The sequence below is a fragment of the Pollicipes pollicipes genome, unplaced genomic scaffold (assembly GCF_011947565.3).
Source record: "Pollicipes pollicipes isolate AB1234 unplaced genomic scaffold, Ppol_2.1 Scaffold_3447;HRSCAF=4054_pilon_pilon_pilon, whole genome shotgun sequence".
Classification (NCBI taxonomy): domain Eukaryota; kingdom Metazoa; phylum Arthropoda; class Thecostraca; order Pollicipedomorpha; family Pollicipedidae; genus Pollicipes; species Pollicipes pollicipes.
Window position 1 is genome coordinate 32707447 of NW_023596297.1, and position 21632 is coordinate 32729078.

At 53.2% G+C, this 21632-nt stretch overlaps 2 protein-coding genes across 2 annotated transcripts; both read left to right on the forward strand.

Annotated features, from left to right (window-relative positions):
* Positions 1-5220: 5220 nt before the first annotated feature.
* Positions 5221-11242, forward strand: p (WD40 repeat domain-containing protein pink). Its single transcript, XM_037215424.1, has 10 exons — positions 5221-5343; positions 5967-6077; positions 6833-7081; positions 7448-7573; positions 7956-8159; positions 8196-8630; positions 8955-9090; positions 10231-10373; positions 10602-10698; positions 11232-11242. The coding sequence occupies exons 1-10, from the start codon at positions 5251-5253 to the stop codon at positions 11240-11242; spliced, it is 1605 nt and encodes a 534-aa protein (XP_037071319.1). The 5' UTR covers positions 5221-5250.
* Positions 11243-13214, forward strand: LOC119092685 (uncharacterized). The gene is made up of 3 exons (XM_037215651.1): positions 11243-11269; positions 11719-11830; positions 12502-13214. The coding sequence occupies exons 1-3, from the start codon at positions 11247-11249 to the stop codon at positions 12736-12738; spliced, it is 372 nt and encodes a 123-aa protein (XP_037071546.1). The 5' UTR covers positions 11243-11246; the 3' UTR covers positions 12739-13214.
* The last annotated feature ends 8418 nt before the right edge of the window (positions 13215-21632 follow it).

The following is a 21632-nucleotide window of genomic DNA, read 5'->3' on the forward strand; positions in this document are numbered from 1 at the left end:
GCACGGACGCGCTGGCCGGCCGCTCCGCGCTGCGTGGCCGACTCAGCAGCGTGGTGCGGCCGCGCCGGGCCTCGGCTGGCGCCTGGCTGTGCACCACCACGCGTGGCCGCGCCTCCCGACCGCCGCCGACGGCCGGCTGCGCCGAGCTGGGCCGCGAGCGAGGCGCGCTCTTGATGTCCAGGCCCAGCCGCGAGCCGCGCACCTCGATGATAGTCGGTCGGCTCGCCTTCATAGCCAACCATTCAGCATCTGGAAGGATTGTGAATGTGTCAGTTATCAATGTCATCTAAAAAAGCCAATCATTTTGATAATTCTTGTGTGGCATGTCAGTTTGAGAGGAAAATGGCATATCCCTTGAGGGACTCAATGGTGGGGCAATGCAGAATCTCCACTTCCCAGAAAATGCACCACATCCAGATGGCTCAAAGTATCAGCTCAACATATCTATCAACATGTATATATATGTATATATATATATATATATATATATATATATATATATATATATATATGTATATACATACATACAGAGAGAGAGATTGGCTGGTGAAATATAACAGTGGTGGTACCCTGAATGGTATTTTATATAGCATATGTGTTATTTGTTATGCATAAGCTAATCTATATTACAGAAAGCTATGCTGACTCTGGCTGATGGTTAGAGGGGCATACTAGCATGCAACAGCTACCTAGACAAAATGCAAAAATTATAAGAATCATTAAATGAGTCTATAATAGAAAACCAGGAAAAATCAATATACTGCCACAGTAAAAAATAGGTAAATATGATCAATAAATCATCAATTATGAAATTTATACTGATACAACTCATATTGTTATACAGCACCTAACAAAGCTGGTATTGGGAACTCATTGCTTATTCATTGAGATCAATGCACATTATATGCATGCAGCCAGGGCCTTATGTACATTTATACCATGATCTCTTATTAAGCAGGAAGATGTCTAAAATTATCAAAGCTGTGTTTTATTACTAACCTGATGTGCCATGTCATTTGAATTTCAATATGTAAAGGCAATTTGTAATCAGTGCAGGGACACAAAAAAGTATGGCAGACAGCATGACACCTTCCTCATCACCATGTGCCACTTGTATGGCATGTACAGTCAGGTTCTGAATTGACACAAATAACATAGAACTTATCTTATCATTATGACCAGTTGGGCAGAACATGCAGCTGGGCTCAGAATCAGAAAAGGTATGAAAAATGTGTTAAGACCATCAAGCATGCTACACAAATAATTACAGAAACTTTTCACACACATTCGGCAGCTATGTACGCTGTCACCATCACCCCAGATACCTACACAGTACATACCCATGCCATGACCAATTGTAACCAAATTCCAAAACACCAATGAATGTGAAAAATATCGAGAGTCGGCAGTCTTCACGTCCCCGATGCATCGATCAAACAAGTCTGACGCAAACGAAATGCAGAGGTGGCGTGATTCCTGCCGTGATTACTGCGATTGGCAGCGATTGGCCCTAGACAAAAATCGATAGCTTCGATAAAACACACATCAGGTCTGTGTGCTTGCATGCCTTACCCTATGTGCCGCACGCAATCCTCGCGTATAAATTCCATCCCTCCACGCTCCCACACTCCCGGACGACCCCTCGCCACAGTCCATCCAAAGACGCCTAACGAATCCCAACGGAAGAACTACCGCAGACATTCGATTCAAGACGTAAACAACAGCACAGACCTCAAAAACGAGAAAATATAGTTGATAGCTAGCGATTCAAGCCGATAAATCATTCGTTTTTGTTGTTTGATACTTTCATCATTCTTATTCAAGAACAATTTTTGAAATTTGTCGCAAATGATTGGTCATTACAAGGTTTGAATCTTCACATATGCTCACGTTATTAAAAACGTTTTCGGAGGCCCATAATGCGTCTTTAAATGGCGCTGTAAATACATTTGATCCCATCGCCATTATGAAACACATCGCCCTGGTTTTTACACTCTGGGTTCTCACGGATGGGGTTCGGCCTCAAGGCTGTAAAATGTTGAGCTGGAGGGGTCAGGTACGGCCAGCGAGCCAGGCATGTGCCTGGATCCTCTTTTCGTGCGTGAGGTCAAATATGATTTTGGGTATTTCCAATATGCTCTGAATCATGCTATGTGTCGATGTATGCTGGCGTGCAATAGCGCTCACATGGCAGAAGTGCCCACCAACCAGACAAATCGTGTGTGCTGGTTTTTCGCAATGCAACAGGTTGGCGTGAAGCCATGCTTATCTTTTGTAATCGTTGGAGAAGGTTTGCATTTAATGCTAAGTACATGTTCTGTCTAATTCTGGTACAGGTCATGCTTTGCCAATTGTGTTTATGCTCTAAGGGACTGTTTGATATAGCAAGCCAAGGATGTGTAAACTGATAGTGGAGGGGGGCTTTTGGAGCAGCTGACCCTGAACTTGCAGGCTGGGGGTTGGTCCCTCCCCACCCTCCCTCCACCAATTTGGAGGGCCTATGGAGGGCCCATCCTGAACTGAAGGATTATGTAATCATGGGAAGTCCATTTTGACCTGTAGAGTGCTGCTCATGGACAATTTAGGGTTGAATTTGACTGAAATTAGATGATTGTCAGCCTGTAGAGGGTTCATTCTGAACTTTAAATAACCCATTCTGGTCTTTAGGGGCAATCATGACCTGTAGAGGGCACATAATGACCTGCGGAAGGTCCATTGTGGATTGTTAAGGATTGAAGAAGGCCTAAGGCCTAGGCCTGTAGAAGGCCTATACAGGACTTATCACTGATTGTAGTGTGCCCATCATTTTGGCCTGTAGAGGACCCATTCTGGCCTGTAGAGATCCCACCATCTAATCAGAGAGGGCTCATTTTGGCATTTTGGGAGTTTGCCCCCCCCCCCCCCTCCACTTGAATATAGTTTGTGCAGCACTGGTGCAAACCCTAGCAGGCTCTAATGGGACTATGTTGTTGGTTCAGGGTAGTGTGATGGCATCATATATCAGGCATTGGTGTTGTCTAAGCATTTTCTAAGTCCTGAAACTGTTTTTACATAGAGTATGAACAGTGCAGTCTTGTGATGTGGGTATTGTATACCAGCATCTGCGAATATTGTAAAACTTGTCACAGGTGATGTTTCTATGTTGTTTGATGCTCTAGGTTTGCTCGCTGCTTACCAGTTGAAAGCATGACCTTCTGGAACATTGCTGAAATGCAGTTTGTCATCTGTATTACCCTTATCATGACATTGTCATCTGCAATTAGGGAGTTAAATACATTATTGTTCAAGCTATTACAAGTAATGTATATTTTGTTATGGTTTGCTGTGTGCCTATCAGTTGACATCTTGACATGAGCAAAAATGTATCAAGGCTAAATATGACAACATGCCCATTTTGCCTGCACTATGACCAAAACTGGGAAAAGGTATGCATAATATGTTATGTGTTACTTCTAGGCTGTCTCTTAGATTTGAACCACCCATGTCACAGATATTTACAAGCTATAGATATGCATGCACAGGAAGATACTACTTGGATCAGATGGATTTCATATCAGAACTAATTCATATCTTTTCTTGTAGCATGTGAGTTACACATACCTTGAAAAATCAGGCCATATTTGGAAACAATACCACAAAGACTAAATGTTATTACAACAGCACAAATAGGCAGCACTTCTGGTAATGAACATGATTATAAGCTGCAAAGTGCTAGACATGATCTCTGCTTTGCAACACAAAGTAATGTCACATTGCATGATGTGTAGCCATGTCCACCATGCAGACATGCCTAACTTTGCTCTTTTGTAAAGGCTAGTCATCAGGCCTCTAACAGCCAAGTTAATGTGCTCATGATGAAGCCTGCCTCTGATTCACATGCCTTTTTTGTTTGGGTAGTGTTTAGTTATGTAATTTTTAGTATTTTAAAGTATGAAGTGTTTAATTCAAAATATTGTGATTGAGCAGAGCATTAAAGTCAAATTTTGTATCAGACTTAAGGAAATGTTTGAAATGTCTTGAAACCAAAATTCTATGTTATATTTGCTTTTGGGCACAATCAGTCCTAAGATCATTGAAGCCAAAATGAAACATTATACCTAATCTACAGATACAAATGTCAGCACTGTTATACTGTGTAACAATTCAAATTCCCAATCTCCTATGCAGGCTAGGTAAAATGTGATCAGACCCATGTGTCATCTTTACCAAGCCATATGTTGTCTGCACAATAGGCAACACCATAGGTAAAACCACCCTGTAAATTGTCAGAAATAAGTTGGGGACTGATGAGCTGTTTATCTACAGGTTTGGCTGCATGGGGGAAAGGGTATCAAATTGTCATGGTGTTGAGAGCTTTCAAGTGCTGATGCTCGTATCTGTGGAAATATGTTAAGTGTATCATTTTAGCTCCATTCTTCATCCTGATACATAAAAATCAATGTGATCATTCCTCCAAGGTTTTTGCAATATCTGCCTAGTCTGTCATGTAATTGTGCCTAAATTTTAGATAGCCTCTGTGGCATTCATTCTGCATATTGACACCAAAAGCATGTCTAGCATTTCTGGTTTCTAAAAGATGCATCTTTTGAAGCATTTTACGGTAATTACTGCTGTTGCGGGTGACAGCGGCAACTGACGAATTCTCACAGCACGGACGGCAGTAAAGATGCTTGCGTTCAGTAACCCTACAATATCATTGTTTGCTAAAAACACATGCAACCATATGGCCATGTGTTCAGCATTAAATGAGGACTATATATATAAAAGTTGTATGTATATTGCACAGCGATGTGAATAACGTCATGCATAACGAAACTGTATGCTCATGAAAATTGCTTATTGAGCTCATTTACCTAGTTTTCAACTCATAACTTGTAATCAATACTGAGATCTCGCTGACGACAATTCACTGTTTTTCCCGCGACATGGTATCTTTTCTATTTGGAAACGGCAACAGGTCGCATCGACCCGCTCCCCTCATTCGCGTCATTAAAAATGGTGGACCCGGGCGATGGTCAAGTACAGCTGAGGAAAGGCTATGTGTGAACTGAAATGTAACCCAGGGTTCAGACTTTCCATAGTTTGTCATATTTCAAGGGAGGAATGATTGGAAAAGTTAACAGCTGTTACATAATTGGGGAATTGGATGGAGTGCTTTGCACCCATGATGTATGCCCTTTATGTGGTAGAGTTTACATGGCGCATTATATCCAACAGGTGCTGCTAGCACTAATGTTGCCAAAGTAAGCCATGCCATTTGCCACCATGGAGCCATATTTGGCATTTGAAGATGTCTCGCTGGAGGGCCTAGCTCAGCCCCTGAAGGGAAGAACAAGAATACAGGTAAGCACCTTTCATGTTGGTCCAAACTTACTTCATTACTCGATGCGGTTCGGATCGTTCTGTGGTCAAAATAGTGGCTTTAGTTTCAACCGCTTAAAACGAAATACAGGTGGTTTATTCGGCATGGTGCTGCCCATGGATTACGTTACACATGTTTGGCCATTTTCAAGTCTCCATCCCCCCCCCCCCCCCCAATTACGCGCTGGCTACGCTGGGTGGAAGACGTCTCCTGGTTACGCTGTATTAGCGTAACGTCAGTATGGCCCTAAATATAAGTACGCTGTACGCTGGTTACGCTGTATTAGCGTAACGTCAGTATAACGTAACGTAACGTCAGTATGGCCCTAAATTCAGCTAGAGATGCGGAGCAAATAACGGTGTGTTTCTTTAGTGATAGAGAGCCGGTGGTGTACGGCCATAAGGTTTTAGTTTGTTGAAGATTTTAGAACGATTTGCAGCCACACTTGAGCGTGACGTCACGCCGTCCGAAACCTCCCCTCCTTTCCCTGCTATACCCTGGGTATACCAATTCTAGCCTCCTCCCCCTGGAAAGTGACATGGGTGCTGCGGATTTCTGAGATGGGTCAGTGAGCAGCCTCTTGACTAATGTTTCGCGTCTGCAGTACACATGCTTCACGGTGTCTCACCAGTTCATCATGATCGGCACCAACACCGGCGGTGTGTACGTGTTCAACCGCACCTCGCGCCAGTTTGTCAGCATTCTGCCTGGCCAGGTAAGCGAGCCGTGGCTCACCCTCAAAACGCCGGTAAAGGTGAACGAGGTAGGCGTTTGTGACAGCCAGGCGGAACGTTTTGGTGATTTTGCGAGGAAAGGGGACACGGCTGCCTCGCTTTGGTAACGGAATGTCAGAAAGGGCATCAAAGGATCTGAGAAGTGATGGGTATGATCTAAGACAAAGGGTGGTCTTACGCCAAGAAGGCTATGGAATAGCTGTGTTGAGTAGTGCAGATGGACAGTAATTATTTTCACATTTCCAAAGTCCCCTGTTTACACCTAAAAGTTGTCTAGTAGGCTATAGCCATTAAACAGGGCACGTCGCTGCCGAGCCAGCGCGCTTTAACCGGGCGTGCCATGGCTCGGGCCAACGACGAGGCCGATCGATGGCCGTCCAGTGATCGAAATCGTCCGCTCATCACTCGATGAATCGCTTATTACCCTGTCCTAGCACTCGAGAAGATGAGCGTTGTTATTCAGTGCACGCCCACTGAACAGACGCGTGAGCATATCTGCTTTAAGCAGCTCGCTTCACTGTCAGTTTTTTCGCAAACGGTTGTCGCGACATGCTTCAGTGAGCGAGACGAAACCGGTCCGGAGTTCCTTATACTCCTCGGGCCAGTCTGCTCACGTTTCCCCGTTCACCCCTGCACACGACCTCATTCTGCCTCGCCATGTACTGTCATCGCGTGTTTCACCCCCTAGGCACGTCCCCCCCCCACACCCTCACACGGTCACACGTGCCGCCGGCAGTGGGGTCCGGTCACGTGTCTGGCAGTGGACGGCGCCGAGCAACTGGTGGCGGCCGGCTCGCAGCAGGGCGCCGTCTCCGTGTACGCCTGTCCGACGGCGCGCAGCTGGTCTGGCCAGCTGGCGGCGCTGGCGCGGCTCGACGCCGAGGTGCGCGCCCTCTGCTGGCGCCACGCCCACTGGAGCGGCCGGCTCGTCTACGTCGGCACCGCCGCCGGCAAGGTGCTCTCCATCGGCGTCGGCAAGAAGAAGGTACCTGGGGCGCGGCGGCGTTGGTGGCTGGCGCCGGCTGGATGGATGGGCTTAGTGCGTGGTTTGTGACTTGGTTCAGGATGCAGCGTGTGGGATGCTGCCATGGGAATAGTGGCTAGCTGTCGAGATGTGCTCTGTTCGGTAAAGGGGTCGGTTGGCGTGCTATTCATGCAAATAGAAAATGGTGCTCATGTCAGGAAGCAGCGTTGTCATGGTCTGGCCGTCAAGCTTACCGTCCTCTGAAATGCGCACTGTGTTTTGTTCGTGTGCAATGTGTGACATTTATACCCAGTAACGGAATGCCAGCGATATCTGCTGGGTAGGGTGTGACAGCCCGTGCTCACGGTCGCCTCCGCTGCCGGGCAGACGCCGGCGGCCTCCGCCACCATCACACCAATGCTGCAGCTGGACTCGGCCGTGTGCGACATGGTGCTGCACGGCCACACCCTTCTGGTCTCCACCCTCAGCTTCTGCTACCTCTGCAACATACAGGTCAGCAGAGGCGCCACGCTGCCTCACTACACGACTATGCCGGCTGACGTGGCTCATTTGGACCGTGCCATGTGAGATGGTATTTTCGTCGACCTTCCACCAATCCGTTGATTTCAGACATTAGTTTTCCTGTGCTAGATCCAGCATGATACGTTCGTTGGGCAGCTCTGAAAATATTTAATGTGGCTTTTTGACGGCATTTTCATCTTTGCGACCTCTTGTTCTTGGCACTCCTTCGGCATCATTTCCTGATCTTGGATCGTCGGAAGCGTTGGATCGCACAGTTCAATTGCAAGTTGGCGTGACGTGACGGTTCGATGTGCCGTCCAAACAGCCCTCGTGTCAGATCTATCAGCTGTGCCCCCTCTCCCCGCGGCTCCAGATCGAGGTGTTCGCGCAGGTGGGCACGCAGCCGCGCGCCGGCCGGCTGGGCGCCTGCTTCCTGGGCGAGGTCGTGTTCTGCGCGCGACCCGGCCTCCGGCTCTGGGAGGTGGAACTGAGCGGCCGCATCGTCAGCACGCACCAGCTGCGGCCGGCGCTGGACGAGGCGGCGCCCCGTCGAGTCGTCTCCGCCTGCGACGAGCCGGCCGCGCTGCTCGACGGCGTCAGCGGCGGCGGCAAGGCGGCGCTGGGCTTTGTCAAGCTGGTGCCCCTGCTGGCCGGCGGCACGGCCGCCTTCTCCGGCGACGCCGTGTTCGTGGTGGACATGGCCGAGCGGCGCGTGCTGCTCTGGACCAACGTGCACCGCAAGGTGCGCGACCTGGCCGCCGTCGGCGATGAGCTGTACGTGCAGTGCGAGGGTGGTGCGCTGCGCCGGCTCCGGCCGCTGCCGCCGTCGCAGATCGTGCGCGAGATGCGGCTGGCGCGCGGCGCCGCCGACTGCGCGCGCTTCCTCGTCTCGCATGGCGACGTGACCGACCTGTGCCGCAGCCGGCGCGCGCTCGACGTGGTGCAGGAGGCGCTGCCAGCGTTCGCCGACGACGCTGAGATGCGGGCCGAACTGGCGCGACTGGCGGCCGTGCTGCGCGACCGACTGTCCGAGGACGCCGAGGAAGCGGCCGGCGGCGTGTCGGCGGAGCGGGGGGATGGGGCGGCGGCGGCGGCTGGCGGGCTGGTGGCGGAGGCGACCGGCGGCAGAGCGGAGGGAGTTGTGTCCGACGGGGCGACCCCCGCCCAGCGTCAGACGAGTGACGGCGCGGAGGCTGTCGGAGACCAGCCGCCACCAGTGGCGGGTGGCCGGGATACTGCGCCGCCGGACAAGAGAGCGGCGGCGGCAGCCACAGTCGTCTCCACTCGGCGACCGACGCTCGCGCCGCGGGAACAGTCGTCGGACGGTTCGAAGACGCACGAGCCCGCCGGGCGTGAGCCGTCGCCGGCGCAGGTCGCCGCTGACGAGTCGTCGGTCGACTCCGTGCCCGACTCAGGCTCGGAGGGCTTCCGCACGGCACCCAGCTCCGAGGAGTCTGCACCGCCGACCGACGAGGCAATCGTCTTCCGCTCCAGCCGCACGCCGCGACGTCGGCGGCACAAGCCCGCCGCGCCGCCGTTAGCCGAGCACGACGCGCCGCCGCCGGCCGCGACCGAGTGGTACGACGCGCCGACCGGCGACCATCCGCGCGAGTCGGCCACCAGGCCCGGCGCGATGGGCGTGTACGGTTACACCCCCGGCCTGGCGCTGCACCCCGAGGTGCTGGACGCCTTCTCCGGGCTGGTGGGCGACGTGCGTGGTGTCGTCTCCTCCGGCGCCCAGCGGTTGGTCAAACGGCTGCAGCGGCGGGGCGAGGGCCAGCCAGGCGCCGCCGTGCCTGCCGACCGATCGACGGAGCGGCCGGCGGCGAAGCTGACGGATGAGGCCCCCGCGCCGCAGCGTGACGCCACATCTCAGCTGGAGGCGGCGCTGGCTGAGCGGACGGGCGCCGCCGATCGAGAGCAGCTCGCCCTGGCACCGCTGCTGGGCTGGTTGGACGCGCTGGCCGCCGTACACTGCCGGTTGGATCGCGCGGCGGCACCGGGGTGCGCCGCGCTCGCCGCGCTGCGCCAGCTGTGCCGCGAGCCGGAAGAGTTTGTCTGTGAGCGGCGGTTCCCGGCGGCGCCGGCACTGCGCGCGCGAGTGGCGGCGCTGCTCGGGCGCGCCGTCGTGTTTCTGGCGCGGGACGAAGAAGTGCGCCCGGAACTGGCGGGCTGCGTGCCGCCGGAGCCGACGGCTGATGACGTCACGGGCGGGGCGGTGCCGAGGGACGACTCGGGCGTCGTGGCGGACTGGGGCGGAGAGTCGGGCTGTGAGGTGAAGATCACTGAATGTCAGACGGATGAGAAGGCTGTGAGCGCGGATGGTAACCAAATAACAGGAGCGCCAGTGAAGAATGATGATAACGCAGACGGCACAGAACAAGTCCAGGCTGAAAGTACCGAGGCAAACGATGCGTCCGATAACCGCGCGACGACACGACACTCAGTGGATGGAGACGCCCTGGCGGCGGAAGCCAGTGGGCTCAGTCGTTCGGATCACGAAGAGAGTGGATATGACTTAGCTGCGGATAGGTCTGCAGGCAGCTGCGATGACAAGCCTGCACCAATCGTGTGCGGATCACTAGGCAGCTCCTCGCCTGGGGAGGCCGAATCAGAAGACGCCAGGGCTGACATCGCTGGCGCCGTAGGACACGACGGCAACGCTTCCACCGACGACGGCGCCGACCCGGGGGAGGTACGCGGCGTGTCGTGCGCCCCGGCCGCCGGCAGTCCGGCCTGGCTGGCCGAGGTGGCTGCGCGGCGCTTCTTCTACCTGCTGGAGCCGGACGCGGTGCACGGCGCGCAGTCGGCGCTGCCGGCAGGTCCGCGCGGCCGGCTCTGGCACTGCCTGCTGCGCGGCACCGAGGCGCGACTCGGCGCCTTCGCCGTGCAGCCGTCCGGCACAGCGGCGGCGCTCGAGCTGGCCGCCTCCAGCGGGCTGCCGGCGCCGGCGCTGGTGCGACTGGCGGCCGGCCTCTGCCGCGTCGACCCGGCCGCCGCCGCATCCCTCTGCCTACAGCACGCCGATCAGCTGACGGCCGTCGACGCGCTGTACGTCTGCCGGCACGCGGCGCGGGGCGGCCGCGCCGCTGCCGCGTTCGCCGAGTACCTCTCACGCGCGCCGAACGCCGAGCCGCTGCTGGCCGACGCCGAGCTGCGCGCCGCGGCCGAGGCGACGCTGACGGCACTGTGGCGGCGGCGTGCGGCGCGTCTGCGCTGCCGCTGCGGCCGGCCGCGGCCTGGCGCGCACCGCGTGCCCGGCACTGCGGCCGCGCTCTTCCGCCGGCTGCTGGCCGCCCGGCTGCCGAGCGCACCGCTGGCCGACGCGCTCTGGGCGCTGGCCGACTTCGGCGGCAGCCTGCGGGCCGGCCAACCGGCCGCGGCGCGGCCCGACGCGCTGCTGCAGCTGGACGACGCGGCGCTGCTGCCGGCCGTGCGGCCGCTTCTGGACGACGACGTCGGCTGGGCGCCGCTGCTGCCGGCGCTGGACGCCGTGCGCGCCGGCCGCTGCGTCGGCTGCGACGCGCCGCTGGCGCCGGCCGACAGCCAGGAGGACACGCGTGGTCCCCGCCGGCCGGTCATGCTGCAGACGCTGCTGTCGTTCGTCGCCAGCGCCGATGGCCCGGACGCCGCCCTCCGGCTGCTGCAGGACGCCGGTGACGTCATGCCGCAGCAGCTAACGGCCAGGTGAGGCGGTGCTGACGTTATACCGCAGCAGGCGATGTCCAGGTTAGGCGGCGGCGGCGCCGATCTAGACGCAGGCTCGGTGTGTGGAGGTCAGATGTCGTGGGTGGGATGGGGAGCAGAATGGATGGGTCTGTGAGCCGTGGGTGTCCTGCCATGCTGCGCCTAACACCTGTTAACTTATTCGTGGTATAACATATGGTAAGGCCTGCATGGCGATTTTATCCTCCATCGTATTCTACCGTATCGCACACTGCGACGTGCCTCCCACCTTTGTGGTGCATCCTTGTGGAGGACTGGCGGTGTCGCGTCATTAGTGTGGTGATTGTTTAAACTGCGCTTTGGTCAGCAACTCGTCGTGGGTTTTGTGTTGGAACACGCATCATTGCGATCTTTTCAGAATACTCTGTCGCAGTGAACGGGACTTGGGTTACCTGGAATGTTCCTTTCAGCTGCTACCGGGACGTGATGCTGAGCGCCTTACTGGAGAGGAGAGCACAAGGTCTGGGCGCCGCCTTTGCCTCGCAGAGACTGGACCTGGCCCCGACGCCAATGCCGGATGAGGTACGCTGAGATGGGACTACTGAGCGTGAACTGAGCTTTGGTTGGGATCGCCAATCATTATGTTGAATTTTGTAAAGCCCAAGGCGCACCTTGTTAAGTAGCTTCGCTTTCGACGTTCAAGTGTATCAGGTAGAGCAAAGCTGATCAAACAGCGTGAACTCAGCGTGTTCGTACGATTTGTTTACCTGCAGAGGTGCTGGAAGTGTGAATTTTGAGACAAGGGGAAATGCTTCGGTCCCTGTAGCATCAAGCCGCGTGTGACGTCATTCCCATCAATCAGCGACCGGGGTGGCGGTTGGTGGGCAGACCGTTGACCGCTGTTGCTATTCCGGACCACGTGGCACTCCTGTTCTGTTATGCACAGGTTCGGTATGGAATAACCCGGCCGACAAAGTGCTCCTGTAAGGCTTTAAGCAGCCGTAATGCCAGATTGTGGATGTTGCATTGTAGTCCGGCCATCCCATTTAAGACCTCCGTACATAAGTGAATACTCCCTTTAACCTCGCTAGAAGATTTTCCTTGAATACGTGCATTGGCGCTTACTCAAAAACGTCATCCCTCAACACACGTTGATGACTCTGCTCGAGCTCCGCCCCGCCAGACAGATCCACGCCTCACCCACGCTCCGCCCCTGTCGGCGCGCGCTGACGGTCGGCCTGCCTTGGCCGCAGGCGGTGGACGTGCTGTTCGCCGAGCTAGGCCGGCCGGCGGTGCCCTCGCTGCCGTCGGCGAGCGGGCACGCGGCGCACGTGACACCCCTGTCGGCGGACTGCCCGGCCTGCTGCCTGCCGCTGCGCAACCGGCAGCTGCTGAACAGCCACGGTCTGCAGGTGTTCGGCTGCGGCCACGCCTTCCACGCGGTCTGCCTGCTGCGCCGCGGTGGCGCCTGCCTGCTCTGCCAGCGCTGAGGCGGAGCGGCTGCCGCGCCGGTGGTGGGCGCTGTGTCCTCCGCCGCTGCCGGGTGCTGTCCTCTACCGGCGCTGTGGGCTGCCTCCCTTGCTGGCGCTGGGAGGCCGCATCAATCGCTGTCTTTGAGGACTGCCACCGGGCAACGCTGAGGACAGTGTCCTCTGCCAGCGGCGAGGAATGTGTGGTTAATACCGACGGGAAGTGTCTCCCTCCTCTCGGCGGCGAGAACTATTTGTCTTCTATGCCAGCGGCTTGTAATTTATGGTTCGTCAGTGCTCAGAACCGTACGCCAGCGATCAGCACCGCTGGTCTTCTCTGTCAGCTGTTAGTGAGCCCAGGGTCGGTTCTTTCATTGCTCGGTACGGTCATGTTTCCGTGAAGTCACCTCTTGGCGCGGTCTCTGTACTGCTACTTTAATCCATGATCCATTCCCGAACGGGGTGTTCGTATGTCAATCTCCTTACGTGTTCAGAGCGCCCGCAGTTCTGCATGGCTGTTTGAATACTCACTGCCAGCAGACGGCTGTGTAGTCGCTGTCGGGGTCCGAGCATGGCCCGCTGTAGCGGCCGCCTGACCCCATCGATCGGCGTCTTCCGCGCTCCGTGTGGACGCGACCCTGAGGCTGGGCTCGGAGGCCGTCCTGGCCGCCGATCGGCTGTGTCGACCGGGGACGGTGCGCCGTCTTCCCACCGCAGCCGCGGCCAGCGCCAGCAACAGTTTCGGCGGTGTTTCGTCTGTGTCACATAGCCTTGCGTGCAATGTCGTTAAGGGTATGGGGGAAAGGGACCACATTAACCGAAGCCGTCCCTCTAAGAGCACTCCGAAAACGTGCTCGCCGCCCCTCGTGACCTCGTCGTATATATGGTAGGCGTTGGCAACGAGCTGCGCATTATTTACTCCGCGGCGTATCCATTGCATACTTACCGTGTGTCGTGTCAGTGATTCGAGCCTGGCGATGTGTAATGCAGTTTGGGGATCAAAGCATTTACTCATGGCTTTGCGATAGGGGTAAACTATTATATAGTGTATGCGTTTGGTAGCAGATCTTGGCCAAGCACGTCGCCGGCTCACCATCGGTCCGCCGTGCGCTCTATGCGCTTACTAGTGATGACAAAAGTGGCAGTATTACACGTCATAATGTTTGTGGCATGTTCAGTGAAATTATTCAGCAACGTGACGTTTACGGTAAAGTACAATGCTAAATCGTCGCATACAAATCAGGCGTCCGTTTTTCGCGACATTAGCTACACCGTGCGTAAATTGTATCGATGTGGGGCCAACCATGTCTTTCATCTTTTTAAATTTTACTTTTGTATCCGTGTATACGTCTTCCGTACGGGCGGTTTTATGGAAGGTGTGATACCTCGTCAACCAGCTTCGTTTAGCGTTTGCGTCATTTGAAGGGTTTTTAGTCGTAATGCATCCACCCCTTCAGCTGTCCCTCCTGGTGTCCTTCAATGAACTTGGCGGTATGCCCTGCTGCATGTCGATGCTCGTGCAGCGCAGTCCCCTATCGTGGGCGTCGCCCAGGCTGTTGTCTCCTTTGATGGAGCTTTATCTCGGATAGCAACTGAAGAGTGTTAAATATGTGCCGGAGACTAGAATGTGAACTGATATGGAACGATTCCTTACCCGAGGGCGGATACGCAGTAGATACCCCAGAGCTTATCATTGGTTATCGAATTAAAGTGGTGTGCCAATTACCTTGATACATTTTGTAGTGATGAGCATATTTGTATCGTTAGCAGTCTAGTTGGAATAATAATCTTAAAGGCCATCATTTTGTACCGCATGCATATTGTATAAGACGAAATCGTGTTGTGTGCCCGCCTTTTCACGATTATATACACGCATATTAAGGTTTCTGTCTCTCGGACCCCTTTCTCGGCAACCCGTCCTCGCACGTGCCTCAGTAAGCGCGGATTCGTATTGACGCGACGCCCCTTTGGAGCGCGTGCCTTCGCGTTGGCGCCGCGGCCGCGGTGTAATCTGCGCCGCGTGCCAGATGTTGACGGAGGCGTGCGCTGCTGAGCCCCTCCAACCCCCCAACCCCCTACCTCCCCTCCCCCAACCGCCGGGCTCTGTGGCGGCTGTTGGCTGCGGCTGGCCGTCTGTACCCGGCTGGTCATCATGCGAGAGGGATGCACTGGGGATTCAGACGGGGCCGTTTCGCCAGGTGACTGTACCCGTGTTGCCATCTGTGACATGTCGACGCTGTGCTGACGGTGAGCTCTGTGTGACCGCACCAGGTGGCGACCCCCTGGATGATGTGTACACTGAAAAGCCAATGTCATTGTCAAAACGATATGTCGAATGGACTTCGTATGAAAGCTCCATACGCCAATGTACCAATTGTGTGATGTTTCGCTGAAATCGCATATCCATTCGTAAATTGGTCAGGAAAACACAAGAGCAATAAATGTTTCACCACCGAGTCGGAAGGCCTTGCTCCACCTGAAAGTGTCCCGCTGATGAAAAGCGCTTACCTGGGTCGCTGCCTCGCCGAAAAGACCGGATAAACTATCAAAGAACAGGGCACTGCTCGAGAGCGGCGCGTAGCGCGGATTGCGTACCGGCCGGAAGTCGCGCTGGTCCGTAAGTAAACACATTGTCGGCTATTCTCACTTGCGAACACGGCAGGAGGCGGAGTGACCCTTGCGTCGACGTGGATGTAAATGCGATAGCATGGTCTGACGATACCGGACATCCTGCACAGAGTGTGTCGGCGGCGATCGGTTCGAATTCGCCGCACACGGGCAGGGACTGGACCGCCGGTGGGAAGGTTAGTGGGCTCTCAAACCTCATGATTAGTGCCAGCTGACTTGGCTGTGTGGTACGGGTGCCGAACCGGTAAGTGGGGGAAAATACGTATCCATGACACTACAGGCTTCAACTCACTAGTATGCTAGGGATCTCCCAGTAGATTTTTTTCAAAAGGTCACGATTCGACCTTCCTTGCAGATTTTCGCTTATCCTCTTAGTATTCTTAAGTGTGTCATGCATGATATCTCCTCCGCGGGAGGGCATGCCCACGTGTTTGTCTGGCATCGAGGACCAGGTTCTCCCGTCTAGCATCGATCGATCCTGAGCTGGGCTGGGCTGTGCTGGGAGGGGGCTTGATTGGCTGGGCTCGGTTGACTCGGATTGGGTCACAGGTTGCACTGAATAGGTAAGGTAGTTGCGTGAAGTAACAACGGGTCGGGTCAGGTCGGACCACAAAGTATGATCCACCAGAACTGTCATATGCGCTTGACAAAATCTATCCTATACCAGCCTTCGCTTCCAATTTTACTTGCGACTTTTCCACCCTTTGTCATAGGCGTACCTATTGTGTACTGTCCCTGTAGCCTTGGATCGGTCGGTTAGCCGGCCGTAACAGGCCGCAGCGTTAATGAGGTACCGGCTGTTGTACGGGACGCGCTGGCGGTCGTGCCTGTACCAGACGACCGGTACCGCAATGGCTGAGAATGGGACTTCATAAAGTTCCTGCAAGGCACAAAACAAACAGTTTTTCCACCAAGACTGAGTTTTTACTGTTGTGCCTTTTGCTCTTTCCGGTGATCGAGCTCCGAATTCGATGGCTAAAATCGTAGGGTCTAGGGTACCCTGTGTTCCTGGCGTACCTTGTGCGTGTTCTGTGTTTATCTATGCAGTATGTACTGACGCGGCGTTAGAGTAGCCACTCGCTGGATTTCGCCCAGGCTCACAGTAATAAGTTAGCCGAGACCCACATAAAGGGCCCCTGAGCAAACAAGATTATCCCGGCAGGTTGACATATGGGACCACGGCTATAGCCCACAGAGCCTTTCTCGCGAATGGAAAGAGTGTGGGAGGGCCCGCGACTGACAGAGTGACTCGACACGCTGACAGGAAGGGCCCCAACAGCAGCGCAGGGCCCGCCGAGCAAATACAAAGAGATGAAGGCCAACGTGGAATGCTCCCTAACGATCGAAATAATCCTGCAAGTGGCATATGGTTCCCCCAGAAATAGCGTGGGGCCTCCAGGCAGTGTAATGGGGTTTAAAATTTCCAGTTCACAGCTTTTCTAATCATTGAATAATTTGTTTGGGCTTCCCACAGGCCCTTCACTTTTGCTTACAACTGTTCTTGGTCGCCTAGAAGTCCAGAGGTACCCGGTTTTGTTGCGTTTTGTGTACAAAAAAAATGCACTTGTTCGGCCGGCTGTGGGCCCCTTCGGAGCCAATGGGCCCCTCCGGGGCCCAAGGGGGTCCATGGCCCTGTGCCTCCTCCGGATCCGCCCCTGACGCTTCCTAGCATGCTCACAATTATTCAGAGCAAACCCACGCAACACTGGTATCAACAGACCTGAAAGACATTTTTGGACACCTCCAGCACCTTCATTAAGCTTTATATGCAATATGCTGAAAATACAAAGCGTTTTATCTCACGCTGGTCGAGCGATCAGTGCGCTAAGTCAGCGGTGCAACGGGCGAGGTGAAAGGCCTACACAAGTGATGCCCATCCCCTTACCTCAAAGCCGCTGTTCCTCTCAGCAGCAGAAAGCCCGGATGAATCTCTGGCATGAGTCCCTCTAACGTCCTCCGTTTACTTCTGAAGGTACAACTCAGGCATCCACAAACAACAATCCTCCAGATCAGTAAGGCGTTTTAGCGTTATTACATTGAAAAGCCGACGATCAGCTACGTTCTTCTAGCCAGGCAGCTCCTCACGACATGAACACAACCAACATCAGCCCGCAGCCTTGCACCGAACCCCATGCACCACCGCGTGGCGAGCGTTCGAGACGAGGGTATAAAAAACGGCATATGACGCAGACAAGCAAGTTTTCCGAAACAGCTCGTCCCATCGCCATGAATCCCCCAATCGATTCCTTGCAATGAGTTGAGTCATGGGAAGGCTTTATCGAGACCTGATCTGAGGTCAAACACCTTGAAAACGCGAAGGGGAAATTGTACATGCAAATGCAGACACTTCAGATCCCAGAGCCTACTGAGCCGATCACTGTGAAACCTTCGCCATTGCATGTCCCACACCTGATTCTCCCATTGCAGCTCCAAATTTGGTGACACTAGATATGGCCAAAAGTCGTCGGATTTGTTTGCAACAAGTTATAGCTCAAGACCTATCGTATGGGTGTAGAAACAGGAGGTCCAGGGGGCCATGCCCTCCCTCCGCTTTTCAAGGTGGGGGTAGCGGTGTTAACGGCGCCCCCCCCCCCCCCATACACTTCAGATCAAGGCTGCGTTTAGCTTACTTTTGCACTACATCAAGCATACATGCCCGTGTGCCTTGTTCACCAGCCATCATCCTCAAGATACGTCATCCTTTCCGTTTGTTTATTGGCCATCACTTCGCGTCACGGCCGCGGGCCGACGTCGCGCGGCCTATGGAGACTGCAACGCCGGGCGCCGAGGATGCTGTTGCTATGATTTGGGAGCGAGCATGTTCAAAACCACATTACATAGTTTTTTTATCAGTTACCAGTATTCTGACTGAATCTTGAACATGTTAAGGCAAACATGGATTAGCCATGCTACTACAAGTTTGGGACCCCATTCTATCTACAATCTGCCTTCAGGGAGTATTCAATATATCTGAAGAACACAGAAAAAAAACTGAACTTTAGTCTACGTGACAATTATTTGACCACCTACGGCAATCATGTTGTTGCGTCATTGAGGGTTCCTATGCTGATCCGGGGCCAACTGCGCGGGTCAGAAGGCTTCCCGTGTCAGAGATGGGAACAATGTAATTATGATATATCCTTGTCATAGCCTCCGGATCGACGAGGAGATCCCGCCTGGGGTCGCCAGAATGACAGCTAGAAAACACTTCGCGATGGGACGAAGTGGCCCTTCAGCCCTTGACCGGAAGCGGCAAGGTGCCCCTGGCGTTCTACTTAACGGGCCCCTTGCACGGAAGGAAAAAGGGGTCTCATTATTGGTGAGTAGAGTTCTCATTGTTGAATAGAGTGGGTCGAAATGAATTTTCGAAAAATGGAGAAGGTCATCCCATGTTTGCCTGAGAACGTTTATTTTTCAGACTAGATTAGTGAAAGAATTACATCAGAAGGTTTGAACATGCCCGCCCGCAGACTCGAGAGCAAGGACAGCGATGGCTTGAGTTGCAGGTTCCGTAAAACCGAACGGCGTCGACCACTGCAAGTGCCAGCAGGGGGGGGGGGGGGGGCGCTGTGTTAATCCGTCTTCTGGACAGACTAATAGCTACAGAAACACAAAAACTAGAGATCCTACCTTTAATCTTCCAGTTCCACCCCCAGATTCCAGCACTCCGCGGTGCTTTAAGGGCCAATGCGTTGTTATCAGTCTAAAAATCGTACACATGAAATAAGCGCGTACAGACTGCCTTCTAAATGTAAGATTTTATGTACTAAAGCGTTCAAAGGTACTCCTTTCATTTTTGTCCACCTGTTAACCACGACTCAATATTAGCTGCTGGACAGACGCTGCGCGGCCCACGGAGGCTGCAACGCCTGACATCGAGGTTTTTGTTACTAAGACTTGCGAATGCGCATGCTCAAAATTGCGCCACACGGATTGTATTACCAATCGATTCAAATGCCTAAATGTATTTGTTTCAGAAGTGTTATCATTTTCGTCCACCGGTGAGCCGCGGCGAAAAGTTACCCGCTGGACTACCGCTCCGCGCACTATGGAGACTGCAACGCCTGGTAGCGGGATTTTGTTACGAAGATTTGCAGGCGCGCATGTTAAAAATCACGTTACATAAATTGTATCACTAATTGAGTCTGACTGAATTTTAAACACTTCCAGATAAACACGGCTTGGCCATGTTAATACACATCGTTGACCATTCGATCTACAACCAAATTTTCATCTTCAAATTTCGATCGACGTATCGATATACAATCGATCTTTGCGATGTTCTTAGTGTCTGTATAACCCAGATAAAACATTCTGACAAAGTTTCTGAATTCTGTCGGTCTATAAAGAGCCCAATAAACTATTGCAAATTAACGACACCGGTGATTTATTTCATGCGATCGTTCAGCGCCTGATTTCTGCAGTTTATTGACTTCAAAATACAAACAGAATTAATCTATCGGCAGCTTTTGGTTTCTGTTTCGGTTGCAAGGTAAAAAAAAGCAGCAATGAAACGAAGAAAACTGCATCCCTTAATAACAAGCAAGCTATATCCGGGTATTTTTGGGGGGTCACCATAAGAGGGGATTTTGTCAACCCTGTGCTCCCCTTAGCAAGGTTCTGGCTTCAACCCTTCCTGCGCACAGAAGCAGATAAAGTCGTCTACGTTGAAGGATGGGCAATTAAATGTCCCTTGGGCCAATTCATACCTAAGGCAGGCAGGTTCTCGGAGGCTTTTTATAGGGAAAATAATTCGGAAAAGATACTGGTGCAGGTGTCTGGCATGTTGTACACACCAATTAATAGCCATGCTGATCCAGAAATACGCAACAAAGCAACCATATGATCAGTTTGCAATCAGTCATACGGGAGACAGCCAGGCCTGGGCAGTGGCCGCCGGCGGTGAACGGGAGCAGGGCTCAGATGAGGAATATATGACATAAGGGCCTTCACTCTGTGGCTTGGTTGCTAAAGGAGATTCCACACTTTTGTGGCTTCTGTGACAGGGTTTTTGGCAGCTTCAAGTTTCCGAAATGGGTTCCGCCTAAAGTGCTGTGACAATCTTTATCTCTTGAAAAGCAGCCAGCGAAATGAAGGCGCACGAAAACATATTTCGTACTGTGAGGCACTGAATCACGTTCAAGATTCTCACCAGCCTATATCCAGGCCGTATTTTGGCAGCTACCAGTGAAGGCAGATGCATTCCCAATGGCCCAAAATGCCTAACCGCTCGCGGAATTTTACGTCCCAGGAAATACAATGTCGAAATGGACGAATAATCTTGGGAAGCTGGATAGCCTTATTTGCCGAATGGCGTAGATGAGTCGAAGAGGCAAGATTGCGCACCAGTGAGAAACAGCTCTGCCTGCATATCTAGCACAGCAGCATGACATTTGAATAAACAGCGATGACAGCCTCCATCTAAGTACGCCCTGAGCTTGGCCCCCCATATTTTGAAACGTTCCTACGCCTATGACCCACCGGGCCGATCACCGCCAAACCTTTACCTTTCGATGCCCCATACCTGATTCCCTATTGCAGCTCCAAATTGGACTTTGTGAAATTTTACCACTTTCGACCTGACCTGGGGTCATCAAGCAAACACCGCGTTCGAACCCATTCGTCCCAATTAGCACAACACTGCGCTGGGTAGCAGACTGATCACGTTCGTTGCAAAATAATGTGGCCAGCCACGACCCTTACGACTGGTAATAAGCCTAGTTATTTGGTATTTTATACTGTTAGGTATGTGAAGTGAATCTTGGCTGAAAAACCTGTGAAAGGTACTGAGCTGAGGGATAATGGAAAAGCACTGTGTCACCACTGATTTATGACGTCAGCAATGAAGTAGTATAGTTTGCAATTTTTTGTACATATGCTAAAAACTATTTTGACTAAAGCTACTATGTCTGGCAATATATTATGGTTCAACTTGCTCATACAGCGAAACGGCAACATTTCGAAATGTGTTCTACACTTGCTCACGCTGCAAGTGTTCACGAGTACAGACCAGTGCTGAGCCTTGAGTTTCCTCTAGCTGGGATATTGAGTTGTAATGTGATCTGTTCTGCTGAAATTTAGTTGCGTTTGTGCAATTTTGTCACCAAGTGGTTTCCGAAAGTGTCAGTTTTTGTCACCTATCATATCCGGTGAATCAGAAGCTTTTCCACCCCTGGTAGCGACGTCCCTGTGATTGGGAAAGAGGCATATCGGGGTTGGGGTCAAAGTGGAGTCCTGGAGGAGGGGGCGGGGTAACCTAAGCCAAAAATAATGTGAAACTTTTAATA